This window comes from Ailuropoda melanoleuca, chromosome 12, assembly GCF_002007445.2.
Source record: "Ailuropoda melanoleuca isolate Jingjing chromosome 12, ASM200744v2, whole genome shotgun sequence".
Classification (NCBI taxonomy): domain Eukaryota; kingdom Metazoa; phylum Chordata; class Mammalia; order Carnivora; family Ursidae; genus Ailuropoda; species Ailuropoda melanoleuca.
Window position 1 is genome coordinate 63,368,043 of NC_048229.1, and position 15,684 is coordinate 63,383,726.

Here is a 15,684-nt window from a genome sequence, read left to right on the forward strand (position 1 = left end):
CTCTTGATTTTGCTTTCTGTGCTTAAAGGTGACTAGCTGGTTGATAGCTCAGCGTAAATGCTCCTACTATTGCGGATTTTGGCTGCCGAAGAAAACCCACTCCTGGAAGGTGAGCCACAGTTCTGTTCTCAGTCCTCTTTTCTTATTAAGGATAGTCTTTGACAAGAGTGTCTTGGCTCAAGAGTTTCCTCCTTCTTACACATATATGTCCCATCCACAGGTGGGCTCTCAAAAGAGATGCCTGCTGGAGTGAGGGTAGGGGTTAAGGATGTGGCTGTTCTTTCTAGAGTTTTCTTTCCGAAGACTGCAGAAGAGTTTGTTAGAACTATCCCAGCCTGGGGAGAGCCCTCGGTGAGAGGCAAGCTTGGGGACCTGTAGTACTAGGCAAGCTTGGGGACCTGTAGTACTTGAAGGACAAAAGGCTTCTTGCCAGACTGACTACAGGAAAAAGGGTAGCGCTAGCATAATCATCTCCAACCCATTCCAGAGAGTATCTCTCTTTTCCGCACTGATCCTCCCTCCCAAAGGAGCACCTTCCAAATCAATTTCTAGACCTAAAACCACCTCATGATCTAAAGACAGGACTTCGACCCTTCAGAGCCAAGTTCACCAACGGTTCAGATCTGGGGCTCCCTCAGCTGCCCCCGCCCCCACCCCCTACCCCACTCCTTCAGACCTGGACACTTCCCCCCCTCCCCCACCATTCACCTGCCGGCCACTGCCTTGTCTCAGAGTCAAGAGCTCCAAACGCTGAGACATGAAGAGCTTCACCTCTTCAAAAGGCACACCTCCACCTCTCGGACGTGAAGTCCCCCAAAACCTCAGAACTAGAACACTTCATCCTTCAAAACAGGCGCATTCTTCCAATCCCTCAGAGCCAGTCCCCAAACCCTTCAAAACTGGGGACATATCCCACCCCATGTCCCAAAGCCAGGTCCCTAACCCCACAGCCTTAATCCTTGGCTACATCGCCTCCCCATTCGCCGGTTTGGTGGTTTTGGCGCCCCCGCCAGGGCGGGATCCGTACCATAGTCGAGACTCCTGAGACCGGCGAGCAGGCGCGCGATCACCGCACTAACGGCCCCCGGAGATCGGCTGCACGCGCGGGAGGAGGGGCCTGCGGCGGAGGGCGGGGCCTGGCGTGCGCCAGCCTGTCTCGCGGACCGAGACAGGAGAGGGGCGGGCGGGGATGGCGGAGCAGTGGGATCTGGACGAGGAAGGCGTCCGTCGCCTGGGGGCGCTGACTCTGGAGCAGCCGGGTAGGGCCAGGCGGGGAGGACCTGGGCCGGGAGCGTCGGGTCTGAGGCTGAGGGGAGGAAACTGAAGTAGAGGTGGGGGAACCTGCAGTAAACGCGGAGGAATGGCGGCGGAGGAGCGGTCCCTGAGGAGGAGAGGGGTTATTGAGGCAGAAGAGTCACACTGAGATGGAGGTGAAGGACGTGAAGTAACCTGAGAGTCTGGGAGGAGAGCGAGGAATTGAGGGAGACGAACGGAGTCTGAAGTGGAGGAGAAAGTAGATTAACGGGACACTGCAGCTGGAAACACAGAACTGGACAGAGTCTGAGCTAGTGGAAGGAAACGGAGCCCCAAGAGGGGCATTGGCGGGAGAAGGGACGTGCTGAGAAGCGCCTTTGAGGTCGCGGTGCTCTTGAGGAACGCACGAAGGGCATTCGTTTTGGCATTTTCTGAAATTTCAGACCCAGGGGCGCTTTTCCTGTTTGAGGTAAAACGGTAAAGGATGTTCCCTTATCAATCCCCCTCTTCGTCTAGTCTCCGCCTCAAAAACTTAGCCATTTTTTTGATCCATCCAGATGTGTGGCCTCTTTTGAAGAAACACTCAGAAAGGGGGCTCAATTGTGAAAGGAATAGCAAGCAGCTGGTCTCAAGGCGCTTGAGAGAACTGGCTGAGTAACTGTTGACCTCACCTTTGACCTGGGCTCTGATTCATAGAGCTTGTTTTCTGAGTTTCTAAGGACTAGAAATGTTGGAAAAGCTATCAGTATTCCTAATTCAACTTTTACCCTTACTAAATTTTTTCTCTCCTTAATGCCAGGCCCTGTGTTAAATGCTCCCTGCCCCCCGACCCCCTCTCCAAAGCAGATGCTGTTATTGTGCCTGTTTTACAGATGGGTTAAAATTAGGTTTAGCCTCCTGCCCAGAGTGACACAGCCAGGGTTTATTAACCCAGCACTCTTGAGTCCAGAGCCTGTGCTAGTCTAACCATAACAAAAAGTTCCCTTTCTTGCTTCCTCTAGTACTGTTTACTTGTGGGATATGAAATAATTTGGTTTTATTTTGTTTAAAAATTATTTATTTAAAATTAGTGCATGATAGTAACAAACATTACATGGATGAACAAAGGTTATTAATCTTTCCTTCCTCTGGAAATCCGTCCACCCCCAACCAAAGGTAGTGGTTTGGTGTGTGTATGAATAGACTGATGCAGATATTTCAGGTTTATTTTTGCTTTTCCAAACTACTTTGAACTCTCCTATTTTACAGGTTAGATAAGAAAAGCTTTATTGGTTTGACACACTTTTGTACTTTCCTTGCCTTTAAAAAAAAAAAAAGTTGATTCCGTTTTATTCGATTGGGGGTGGGGCATGTACTCCTTACATTCTCCAGCTATAAGGGCACATGGCAGATTTTTTTTGCTTGTTTTTGTTCGTTTCCTTATTTTATTACAGTCTGAATAACAAAATTCTGCTCATTCTGACAATTCAAACAATGCAAAACTATCTAAAGTAAAAGAATATTCTTCCCTCTCCCTCTTTGCATACCTTTTCTATTACTTATACAAACATATACACATAGGTATTTTTTTAAAGGTATAGGAGCATATCTATTATTTGGCAATTTGCTTTTTTTTTTTTTTTTACTTATCAATAAAACAGATATTTTCGATTATATTAATGTGCTGGCATATGCACTATAAAATTAAGTAAAAAATCACAGTGGTCATCTTTGGGGAGAAAGGCTTTTTACTTTTATTCTGCACTTTTCTGTACTGTTGGAATTTTCTGGCTACGTAGTAAGTGTTACTTTCTTTTTAATGTCCAAAGGGATAGTCTTGTGATCTTGTGGTGCAGTTATAGACTGTTTTGTATGTTTGTTTTTTTGTTTATTTCTTTGTACTAAAAAATTCCCATAAATGTTTAAATTATCCTTTGTCATGCAGAAAAATTTCCATCTTAAGGTAGTCAAGTTTATTTTTCCTTATGATTTGTGATTTTTTTGGTGTTAGTTTTGAAGTTTTTCCCTACACTGATGAATAACATTTTTTTTTTCTGAAAATTCTGCTGCTTTGCTCTTCATCTTAAGTATAATCTACCTGGAACTTATTTTTATATACAATATGTGATTTGGTATAATTGTATTTTTTTATACTGATAGCCAGTTTCCTCAGAACCTATTTATAGTATCTCTGCTATATTCTAAGTTCCTTTGTAAAGGTGAATCTGTTTGTAGGCTCTCTGTTCTGTTCCACTGTTCTGTTTGTCTATTCCTACAGTATCAGGCTTTTGTAACTACTGTGGTTTAACAGTAGGTTTTGATAACTGGTAAAGTCAATGTCCTCCTTCACTTTTCTCTCCTCTTTCTCCTTCAAAGTTGTCTAGGCTATTCTTAGCCCTTTATTCTCTTTTAGAATTTTAGAATCAGCTTGTCAGTTTTCATGAAAGCATTTTAAGCAGGGATATGTCCTGATCTAATACTTATTTTTAAAATATGACTCTCACCCATTAGAAGCCTATTACAGTAGTCCAGATAAGAGGTAATGAATGGCTTGGACTAGGAGAATGACAGTGGAGATAAAAAGAAGTGGACAGAGTCAAGGTGTATTTTGTTGGTAGATAGGACAACACTTGCAAAAAAAAAAATTGAATATGGGAGATGAGGAAAGGGAAGATTCAAAGATAACACTTAGACTTGGTTTAGGTTATTGCTGGGTGGACGATGGTGCTATTTATTTAGAGCACAAAGACTGGGAAATAGTGTCTTGGGGAAGGGGAATCAAGAGTGCTGTTTTGAACATGTTAAGTTTAAAATACCTACTAGACATTCAAATCTGAGATTTTTAATAGGCAATTGGATATACAAGTCTGGATCTCAGAGGAGAGAGGTCAGTGTTAGAGTTGTAAATTTTGGGAGACATTAGCAAACACGTAATATTCAAAATGATGGGAATGGGTGAACTCACCTAACTAGAGAATGTGGATGGAGAATAGAAGAAGGTTTAAGACTCATCTTGGGGTATTTCAGTGTTTAGACGTTGAATAGAGAAGGAAGAACATGGTGTCTTGGAATTTAAGAAAGGGTAGTATATCAAGGAAGTAATGGTCAGCTGTGCCAAATGCTATTGACAGCAGAGAAACGTCTGTTAGATTTGGCAGCATGGAACTCATTGGTCACTTTAGGGGAATTTCGAGAGAATGGGGAGGAGGGAAGCCAGACTGGATTGGAATGAAAAGGGAATGATACATGAGGGAGAAGAGATAGTGAAGGTAAGACCTTTCCTGAGAAATGTGGCTATAAAAGAGAACACAGAAGTGGAATATTAGTTGGGGGATATGATGTGGGATCAAGAACAAGTTTTTCAGTGGGTTTCTTTTTTTTTTTTTTTTTAAGATTTTATTTGTTTATTTATTTAACAGAGAGCACAAGCAGGGGGAGGAGTAGAGGGAGAGGGAGAAGCAGGCCCCCCCGCCGAGCACGACCTGAGCCAGAGGCAGACACTTAATCTAATCGACTGAGCCACCCAGGGACCCCAAGAACAAATTTTTTAAAGACACAATATACTAGAACATATTTGTATGCTGATGATAATTATTTGGTAGAGAAAGAAAATATATAACTATATACTTCTTTGGCTTTTAAAAATAATTCAGTTTATTTTATGGATAATATAATTATTGTACAGTGAAAAGTGAGTCTTGACCACCCCTCTTCCCTGGCCCTGGCCCAATTCTCCTAAAGACAGTCACTGTTACCAATATCTTGGATAGCTTTCCAGAAATATTCTCTACATATATAAGCATATAACTTATTTTATAATTTTTTTATTAATGGCAGTATATAAATATATACAAGAGTAGAAACAATACAATAATGAACTCCCATCACCCTACCTCAGCTGGTGTTGTCAATTCATGGCCAATCTTCTTTCATCTGTACCTCACCTAACTTCTACCCACCCCAACCCCCTGCACTGTTTATTTTGAAGCAAATCCCTATCATATGATTTAACCCATATATATTTTAATGTATGTATCTTCAAAAGATAAGAATTCTTTTCAGCCTTACATTCATTTCAGGTGTACAGTATAGTGATTCAACAATTTTTTTTTTTTTTTTTTTTTTTAGTGATTCAACAATTTCATGCATCACCCAGTGCTCATCAGGACAATTGCACTCCTTAATCCCTATCACCTGTTTCACCTCTCTGGTAACCATCAGTTCTCAATAGAGTCAGTTTCTTGGCTTGTCTCTATTTTTTTTCTGCTCATTTGTTCTGTTTCTTAAATTCCACATATGAGTGAAATCATAAGGTATTTGTCTTTCTTTGACTTATTTCGCTTAGCACTATACAGTTGATATTTGTATTAAATATTATTTGATCCATAGGTTCCCCCTTCTTTTTTTCCTTGCATTTTCTATTGTCCTTAAAGAAATTAGGCCATTTGTCCTGAATAGTTTCTTACAATCTGGATTTTGCTTATTACATTCCTAAGATGTTTAACATTTTCCCCGTTCATGTTCCTATGGATTGCTAGTTAAGTGAAGCTTGATTTGATTCAGGTTTGTTTGGTTTTTTGCAAGACTACTTCATAGGTGAGTCTATATATACTGTCCTGAAGTATATAATTATCTGGTGTTCTTTTTGTGATGTTATCAGTTATTGAACATGACTATGTAAAGTCAACTAATTCATTAGGGATTGCAAAATGATAATTTTCTAATTCTGTCTTTCATTTTTATTAGTTGTAATACTTATATGAAGAGACATTTCCTATCAATTATTTGGTTATCTTGAGGCACAATTTGTACAGCAAAGACAGGATAAGTACTTTGATTTTTTTTTTCAGCTTTTAATCAGTTTTTGGAAAAATGAATTGTTTTCTTAGCATCCTCTAAAGGTGACCAATAAGAGAGTTGTTTTGTTTTCTTAGTGTCATTATAAATTCATGGATTTAAGTGTTTTTGGTGTGTTCTAATCTATTGCAGTTATTATTATAATTGCTGCTGAACTTGTCCCAGCTTTGGCTAGTGGGAAATCTTTCAGGTTGACTCTTGAGGCCTTTTTTCAGTTTTATTTATTTGAAACTCTTTCATCATCATTATATACAAGCTTTATTAAAGATTATGAATTCGATTTCAAGTGAGCTATAAATGGTTTTCTAGAGAGATTATTTACTTGATTTGTTGTTTTCATGAGTAAAATGTGTTTTGACTCATTGGGGTTATGTAGCTCATATATTAAAATTGGAAGATTATTCTCTTGTTCTTGACATCTATGATGTGCAATGTTTGATTCAATCTTTGATCTCTTTGTCTTCACTCTCTTTATAAGCATTGAAACAGTGCTTAATCTCTTAAGACCTTGCACTTCATATGAATCATAAAAGAATGTCTGACACTGTGGCAGTTTATCATTTGATAATTCTGGTTCCTTAAAAAATATTAAAATGTCTGCTTTTCAAAACAGCCTTCAGTGAAAGGCATGAAAAATGCTGCAGGGCACTGATAGAAATTATAATTGACCTTAGCTTTTGTCCCATGGTAACAGATTCTTAGGGTACCAGATCATTGCATACTACAGGCCTACCAGTATGCTGCCCTCAAAGTCAGGGAAAAAATTTTTTTGAGATATAATTCACATACTATAAAATTTAATGTATGTAATCTAGTGCCACTTAGTTCATTGCACAGCCATTACCATTATCTAGTTCCAGAACATTTTCATCAGCCCCAAGGGAAACCCTATACCCATTAGGCAGTCACTTCTCATTTTCATCTTCCCCCAAGTCCCTGGCAACCACTAGTCTGCTTTCTGTCTCTATGGATTCGCCTGCTCTAGATACTCCATATAAATAGAATCATACAATATATCCTTTTATATCTGGCTTCTTTCACTTAGCATGATATTTTTAAGGTTCATCCATATTTTATCATGTATGGGTACTTCATTCCTTTTTTTAATTAATAGAATTTATTTTTTTAAGATTTTATTTATTTATTTGACAGAGAGACAGCAAGAGAGGGAACACAAGCAGAGGGAGTGGGAGAGGAAGAAGCAGGCTCCCAGCGGAGCAGGGAGCCCGATGCAGGGCTTGATCCCAGGACCCTGGAATCACGCCCTGAGCCGAAGGCAGACGCTTAACGACTGAGCCACCCAGGAGCCCCTAGAATTTATTTTTTAAAGCATTTTTAGCTTAATAGAAAAGCTGAGCAGAGAGTACAGAGAGTTCTGTAAAAGCTTCCTCTTCCCCACCTCATACTTCCCCAATATCTCCGCAGTTTCCCCTATTATTAATATCTTGCATTTGTGTGGTACATTTGTTATGATTAATGAACCAATACCAATATATTATTATTAACTGGAGTCTGTTGTTTACATTAAGATTCACTCTTTGCGTTGTTTGATTCTGTGGATTTTTACAAATATATAGTGTCATGTGTATAGCATTACAGTATCAAACAGAATAGTTTCACTGCCCTAAATATCCCCTGTGCTCCATCTGTTCATCCTTCCCTTTTTATTACTTAACCCCTAGCAACTACTCATCTTTTTTTCTACTACTTTCTACAGAATGTCATATAGTTGTAATCATTTAATATGTAATCTCTGGCAACCACTACCCTTTAAGATTTCGTTTATTTGAGAGAGCATGCACGCATGCAAGGGGGGGAGGGGCGGAGGGAGAGGAAGAGAGAGAATCCCTTGCACCAGCAGGCTCCCCTTGAGCACAGAGTCCAACATAGGGCTGCAAGGCTGAGTCCCAGGACCCTGAGATCTCGACCTGAGCGGAAATCAAGAGGTGGATGCTTAACCAACTGAGCCACCCAGGCACCCCCAACCACTAACCTTTAAAAAAAAAATATTTTAGGGGCGCCTGGGCGGCACAGCGGTTAAGCGTCTGCCTTCGGCTCAGGGCGTGATCCCGGCGTTATGGGATCGAGCCCCACATCGGGCTCCTCCGCTGGGAGCCTGCTTCTTCCTCTCCCACTCCCCCTGCTTGTGTTCCCTCTCTCACTGGCTGTCTCTATCTCTGTCAAATAAATAAATAAAAAATCTTTAAAAAATAAAAATAAAAATAAAAAATAAAAAAATATTTTAATTGAAATATAAATGACATACAACATTATATTCTTTTCAGATATAGAACATAATGATTTGATACTTGTATACATTGTGACATGTATACATGTAATCTAGTTAACATTTGTCACATTACATAGTTACAATGAAATTTATTTTCTCGTGATGAGAACATTTAAGATCTACTTAGCAACTTTCAAATATGCAATACAGTATTATTAAATAGTCACCATGCTGTACATCAGTTATCTATTTACTGTTGCCTTTTTCACAATGTCATATAGATGGAACCATATAACATATAACCTTTTCAGACTGGCTTCTTTCACTTAGCAGTATGTATTTAAGATTCTTCCATGTCTTTCCATAGCTCAATTGATAGCTTAGTTTATCCATTTACTTATTGAAGAACATCTTGGTTGCTTCTAAGTTTTGGCAGTTATAAGTAAAACTACTATAAACGTTCAGGTTTGTATATATAAGCCTCTATGTAAAGTATAGGTGCTATAAATACAGAGGTTTCTGTGTGGACATAAACTTTCAACTCACTTGGGCAAGTGTCAAGGCACATGATTGCTAGATCATCTGGTAAGCTGTGTCTAGTTTTATAAGACACTGCCAAGTTGTCCCAGGCACCCCTAGAGCCATATAGGCGCCACTGATCTTCATTTTTGAGATGACCTTTAATTTTTTTTTGAGTCCTGTCTTTCTTTTCAAATCTTCCTTTTCTTTCCGCTAATTTTTCTAAATTTTTCTCATTCTAATTTACATTTTTCAGCAATTTTCAGACTTTCTGGTTTCAGAATATTTAAAAAAAATAGAGTGACATTGTTTTATATTCTTACAAATATCTTTAATGTCTTAATTGGAGACCTCTAGAGTCTCATATCTGCTTCTGTATTAAATCTCTTAGGATATGTTGTATTGGTTGAAAAAAAAATATATATATATTAAAGATTTTATTTATTTATCAGAGAGAGAGAGAAAGAACCCAAGGAGGGGGGAGCAGCAGAGGGAGAGGAAGAAGCAGGCTCTCCACTGAACAGGGAGCCCAATGCAGGGCTTGACCCCAGCATCATGACCTGAGCTGAAGGCAGACGTTTAACTGACTGAACCACCCAGGCACCCCTGGTTGAAATATATTTTTTAAAAATGATGCCTCACACAGATAAGAGGTTCAATAAGGGGGGAGTATTTTAATAGCCTTTTAAGAGAATTGTGGATATTCTTCTTTGATATGACATGAAAACTGAACAAATGGTAGTTTCTTAAAGTTTAGTTGTATGTGGAATCTGAAACCATATCAGCGTACTTGTTGTACTCTGTTACATTAAAATCCATTGGTACATCTTGCATTTAAATGGATCTTTTACCCATGCATGATTTTGTGACATCATGCATTGATCATTTGAAAGATATTAACTCACTGAGTTATGTAGGTCTTTCAAATGCTGACAAATGTCATTCTGTATAACATATAAAATAGAAATTTCATTTGTTAATGTCATCAATCTCATTAGAAAGATCTTTAAGTGTTGGAAAGCTGTCAAGTTCATGGCAGCAGATATAAGTTTTCCAAAATTCCCATCTCTCCTTGGAAACTCAGTTATAACTGACAGCAATTACTATCACTTGTTTTCCTGAAATAACAATCTCACTTTGTTTTCAAGAAAATGTCTCCAAATATTCAAGTCTGACTAACCGTCTTGTATCAGGCTTTTTCAAGTAAAAATGGTATTCCAGATAAAAAGTAGCCAGTTAAGCTGGTGTCTCACAAATCACACTGGGGCACCTGGGTGGCTCAGTCGGTTAAGCATCTGACTCTTGATTTTGGCTCAGGTCATGATCTCAGGGTCCTGAGGTAGAGCCCCATTGGCTCAGTGCTCAGCTCTGTGCTCAATCTCTGCTTGAGATTCTTTCTCTCTTTCTCTCTCTCTCTCTCCCTCTGCCCCTTCTCTCTGCGTGCACTCTCTCTCTCTAAAATAAATAATTAAATCTTTAAAAAAAAAATTCACACAAATGTTTTCCCTCAGGGCATGCACCATACTTCAGTATGCAACAGAAGTACTTCATGCATTTTTCTCATTTAGTCACACAAATAAAACGAACATGTGCTCAAGGTTCAAAATTAATAAAATTAATCATTTTTACTGCCTTTTAAAGGACATTCTTAAGTGAAACTGGCTATTTTTAAAAATTGCAAGCATGTGATGGTAAAGAACACTGTGACTATGAGTGTTCGTTGAGTCACCCTAAGGCCCCAGTAGTTTTGCTTTTGCACCAAAAGTGCAACAGTGGAAAACCTAATTAATATTTTAATATTATTATGAAAGTAATTTTTTAAAAATAGTTTTGATTTTGTGTTTGCCTCAGGGCTCTTCAGGGGTCTAGGAACCACACTTTGAGAACTGCTACATTTTGTTTTTTAATCTTTTAGCTTGTTTTGAAATATTAAGTTAAAATTTTCATTTTGATATATCTTTCTGGAGTGCCTTCTTTCTTTAGGGATGTTACTCTTTTTTTTCTTTTATTAACTTCATATAAAATTGGACCATAATCCTTTCCTGTGGCTCTTTAAGTGCAGTAAGTTTTCCTGTTCTTTTACATAGTAAGGGTGGGCCAGAATAGCTTTTCTACTTTCAGGGTTTTCGAGCTCCCTCTTCTGTTATGTTCACAAAGTGCTAAAAAATGGAACTTTATGCTTCCTGATATCTGCCATCTTTGCTTCACTCCCCACTTGTGTCTGGACCTTCTCTTTCCTCTGAACCTGTTGTTTCTGTCCCATTCAGTGTAGATTCTACTCCCACTAATTTCTCCCTGATATGGGTCTTGTCTTGAAAGGAATCTTCAGTTTATTACTTGCCAGAGTTTATAGGGTCCAGACTGCTCTAGCATCTTAAACATTATTTCATTGCAGTCCCCTGGCACTCACCTACAAATTGGATCTTGCAGAACCTCCTTCCAGTTTTGATTGCTATTGTATTTTTCCACCACACTTGCCAGTGAGTTCCTATTGACAATTTTGAGATTCTCCTCTTTTTAGTGCTGTTAGAAGTCTAGTTGACTTTCTTCTATATATGTGAGTATATTATATAAATATATATGTATGTATGTTCTTTAAAACATAGTTAAACACATACGTACTTTTCCCTCACTGTCTTGGAGAACTTTCCATATGATCATCTACAAATCTATCTCATTTTTAAAAATAACTGCATAACAATAATTAACACATATATAGCAATTATCATGTATCAGGTACTGTTCTAAGTTTTGTATATACATTCAGTTAATCATTACAGCATCTTATGAGTTAAGTACTGTTATTATCCCCATTTTACAAATAAGGAATCTGAAGTACAGAGAGAGTAAGTGACTTGTAGAAAGCCACAGATCTAGTACTTTGTCCATGGTATCCATCTACTGTTATTTAGGACATCAAGTTCTACTCTTCTGCTGATAGACCCTGTGATCATTTTCTTTTTCTTTTTTTTTCTTTCTCTCTTTTTTTAAACTATCCTAAAATATTTCTGCAGTCGATACCCACGTGTATATATTATATGTCCTGGCAAAATTTTTTGATTATAATCTATAGGGCTAAATCCTAGCAGTGGGATTGCTACATTTCTTTTTAAATTTGTTTTGAGAACTTGTGGAGACTTTTATTACATCCTTCAGGGTGGATAGAGAAACACAAGGATTCTGTAAAACCAAGGTTTGGTTTCACTGTATTAGGTGATATCACTGCTTTTAGAAGAAAAATCTGATCTTATTATGAACCTTGGATGTAGGGCCTTTCACAAATGGGGTATGGGAGGAAGGAAGGCCTATTTTCACTGGCTGTTGTTTAGGCAGAGTTCATAACATATCTACTGGTGATCTCTTTTCAGAATTGGTGGAGTCTCTTTCATTGCAGGGATCTTATGCTGGAAAAATTCATTCCATTGGTGATGCCTTCAGAAATTTTAAAAACCTCCGATCCTTAGATCTATCAAGAAATTTGATCACAAGCCTGAAGGTAAGTTCTATATTCTATGACTAGTCAGTTCAGCACAATTTATTGTAATAGTAGTAGTAGTAGTAGTAGTAGTTTCGATGGGAAGAAATAAGAAATAGATAAGGTCAGCCTGGGGAATATAGGATCTTCCTTTTAAGTGTTTCCAAACTAAATTTTATTATTTGCTGTAAAATTCATTCAGCTTTATTCTATGTTTGAAATTTTCTGGTATAAAATATTGGGGAAATTTTCTTTTGTACTCAGGGAAAATTAAATGATCATAAGCTAAGGCAATAGGATAAATTTTTTATGTGTGTAAAAAAAAATTACAGGGAGGACTTGTCAAAGTACATATTCTTAGTTGCTACTCTGAGAGAGATTCTGAGTTAGTAGGTCTGGGGTGGGCTCAGGATATACCCAGGGGATTCTGGTGATGTTGGTACATGATACAGAAACACTGGTCTAGATTCTTACTGTGGGTTTTTTCAAGGAGGAGGAGGAAATGGTGGTCTTGAAAACAAAAATGTCTAGATCAGGGGATGAAAGAACAGAGGGCAGGACAGGAAAGTGGGCAGGAGCAGGCTTGAGCAGTGTGAGGATTAGCAAATACACAAAGAGCTCTACGAACATAAGTGTGCACACACAGAGGTGGAAGTTCTGTTTTCTTTGTGATAGACCCCCAAATGGTATTTCTTCCACATGTTCCCGTTTTACCCAGTTATGTGCCTGTCTTGATTAAGCCCTTCTTTGCAAGACTCAAGGTGGCAGACTGACAAATCAGGATTCGTTAATGATCTCCTGGATTATCGCGCCAGTTTTGTGCTTTTAAGGGGATACTTGTTCAACAAGACAAGCCAGACCCAAGTCTAAAACAAAGGACCCAAAAAGAGAAGTTCAAGCAAGATTTCCAGCTAGGACTCTAAAAGCAGAAGCTGCAAGTTAAACGAGGTGGTTAGACCATTCGGTAGCAGCCATTTATATCTGGCCCATCAGTTTCAGAAAGCATTAGTTCAGAGTTGCTTAGGTCTCCTTTTTTCACATGTATATGTTAATTTCAAGCTTGTTAATTTTCAAGCTAAAAAATTGATTGGACATTGCCATAATTTGTTTTTATGCTCGCTTTCTTTCTGGTTCTATAAATTGGGCAAAAAACTATTGTGAAGGTTAGCATGTGTACACTGTTTGGCATATAGGAATCACTTAGTAAATTTTTTCTCCATTTTTTTGCTTCTATGATTTATCTGCATGTGTTCATCTCTAGCAGTTCTGAATCATTTTACTTAATTTTCTCAGGGGATAAATGTTTTGTGATTATTTCTACTATAACTTTAGGGAATACATGAATTCATGCCAAGTGGGAAAAGTGAGAGGAAGATAGAAGTCATTTCCTTGACTTTTACACTGAGAGACATTAAAAGATTACTTGAGCTAGGCCATTAGACACATTTAAAGAGAGTCCTAATGGTGTACTGCCCTGAAAGTGGGGCCAAAGTCACTGACGTTTCCTAACTACTGACCCTTTCACAATGTAGAAGTTAATGGAATTGAAAAAAGCCAAAAAGAAATGAATCAAAGTGTAAACAGGGTTCTCTATTCAGAAATGCTTTGTGTATATCTTTGAGTTTTCTAAATTTTCTGCAACAAGAGAATGGTAATTTTGAATGACAGAAGACTGAAAAAACATTATTTTATAAATACATGATGGAAAATAATTTTACTGAAATTACTCTCAATGACAGAGTTCCTTCTATGGTAAGCATTTTTACCACTAAAAGGATGTGATTATACATATATGTACATGTTTTGGATTATTGTCCTGAAATTTAATGTTAGGCAAAAGCAGCTAACTAGCCAAATACATGAAAATTAAACAATTATTTTCGATAGTAGATTTCAGCAAGGGAGGCATATTGTGGCTTTTCGTATCCAGTATCACAGAGAAATGGAAGGGTGGGGTAATTCTGAAAGGAGAAACAAGGACAAGAAGGATTCCAGACTGTTCCAAGAGGGAAGACTTAGATATAGTGTTGTTTTGTTTTTCCATACACTCCATTGACCCTAAATTTGAGGCATTGAGATAAAGGAACACACAACATAAACACACTAAATTTTTTTAAAAAATTATACCCTTCTTCCTCAGAACTATCTCTTTTGCCTACCTCTTCACCTCTTTAAAATTGAGGTGCTTTTGGGGTCAGGAGAGTGGATGATGTGGCAAGGGTGAGAGAAGGGCAAAAGTGACTTGGCCTAGCCACTGGAAGGGAGTGTGATTGGGGAGCAAGAGAAGTAGAGAATTGACTGCAGATATTTCCAAGTCAGATTTTGTAAGGAGGAAACGTATAATATCTATGGATTATTTAGTATATAGTATATCCAGTGCCTATGGGCTGCTTTGTTCTTATTCTCAGGCATCTAAATAAGAGTTTCAACCCTGCCTTTCTCATGGGTGACTCAGGTAACGTGTTTAAGGATGGAAGTAATAGATACATTTCCACCTTTATCTGTGAGATTCCTAGTCCGTACCTATGTGCAGTTTCATAATGTGGTCTTTTCCTTGCAGGGCATCCAGTATTTATGTTCACTCCAAGACCTGAATTTATATTATAACAACATTCCTTCATTAGTGGAGGTGTCCCGCCTACAGCCTTTACCCTTCCTCAAAGAACTAGATTTGAGACTCAACCCTGTTGTCAGGAAAGATACAGATTATAGGCTCTTTGCTGTGTACACGCTACAAACTCTGGAGAAACTGGGTGAGACCCTCCTCCCCTGTTCCTTGCCCCAGAATATACATTAAACCAGCTGCCTCCTAACCTTTTGGGTGTTGGCCCACAGTGTGCACTGCAGGATATATTTGTTTATTAGTCAATATTTATGTAATTCTTTTGTGTTGGCAGGATGTATGACCAGTCCTTTTTTAATTAAATGACAATATGATTTTATCAGTTACTTCCAGCTTTAGTTTTCTTCAGTTGATGGTTTCACCACCACTTCCTCCCCAACAAAGAGTTTCCAGGTTGAGATTTATTTTTCCAGGTGCCCCAAATTTGCAACTATATTAGCAATAGAAAATTAATACAACAACTCTTTGGGGCTTATTCCTTCAAATGAGCTAGTCTGTATTTCTTTATAATTTTATTGTTGAGTATACATTTCTTACTGATATAAACTTGAATTTCACATGCCCCTGGGAAAGTTATTGTGGGGACACTAATTTCTTTCAGAAACAGTGTAACTTTCAGCAGAATACTAGGCCATTTGGATTGTTTGCTGCCTAAACTCTACTTTCCTGCCCGGGTAGTTACACCTATGTGGCAGTTGTTGCTATGGTATCCCTGTAGTCTCCCTGAGTTACTACTTGCTCCAGTGA

General features: G+C 38.3%; 2 protein-coding genes across 7 annotated transcripts in view; one reads left to right on the forward strand and one right to left on the reverse strand.

Moving 5' to 3' along the window:
• The window catches only part of KCTD19 (potassium channel tetramerization domain containing 19), a 30,646-nt gene extending 29,508 nt beyond the window's left edge, over window positions 1-1,138 (reverse strand). For 4 of the 5 annotated variants that reach the window (XM_019798859.2, XM_019798856.2, XM_019798858.2 and 1 more), the window contains exon 1: window positions 709-890. In XM_019798859.2, coding sequence (XP_019654418.1) covers window positions 709-759 — 51 coding nt within the window. In that variant the 5' untranslated portion in view covers window positions 760-890. Of the gene's footprint in view, window positions 1-708; window positions 891-1,027 lie in introns of those variants that run through there. The other variant, XM_019798857.2, reaches the window with a different exon arrangement.
• The window catches only part of LRRC36 (leucine rich repeat containing 36), a 39,349-nt gene continuing 24,603 nt past the window's right edge, over window positions 939-15,684 (forward strand). For both annotated transcript variants that reach the window (XM_034672455.1, XM_002918450.4), the window contains exons 1-3: window positions 939-1,259; window positions 12,208-12,335; window positions 14,875-15,067. In XM_034672455.1, the coding sequence (XP_034528346.1) occupies window positions 1,190-1,259; window positions 12,208-12,335; window positions 14,875-15,067 (391 nt within the window). In that variant the 5' untranslated portion in view covers window positions 939-1,189. The remainder of the gene's footprint in view (window positions 1,260-12,207; window positions 12,336-14,874; window positions 15,068-15,684) is intronic.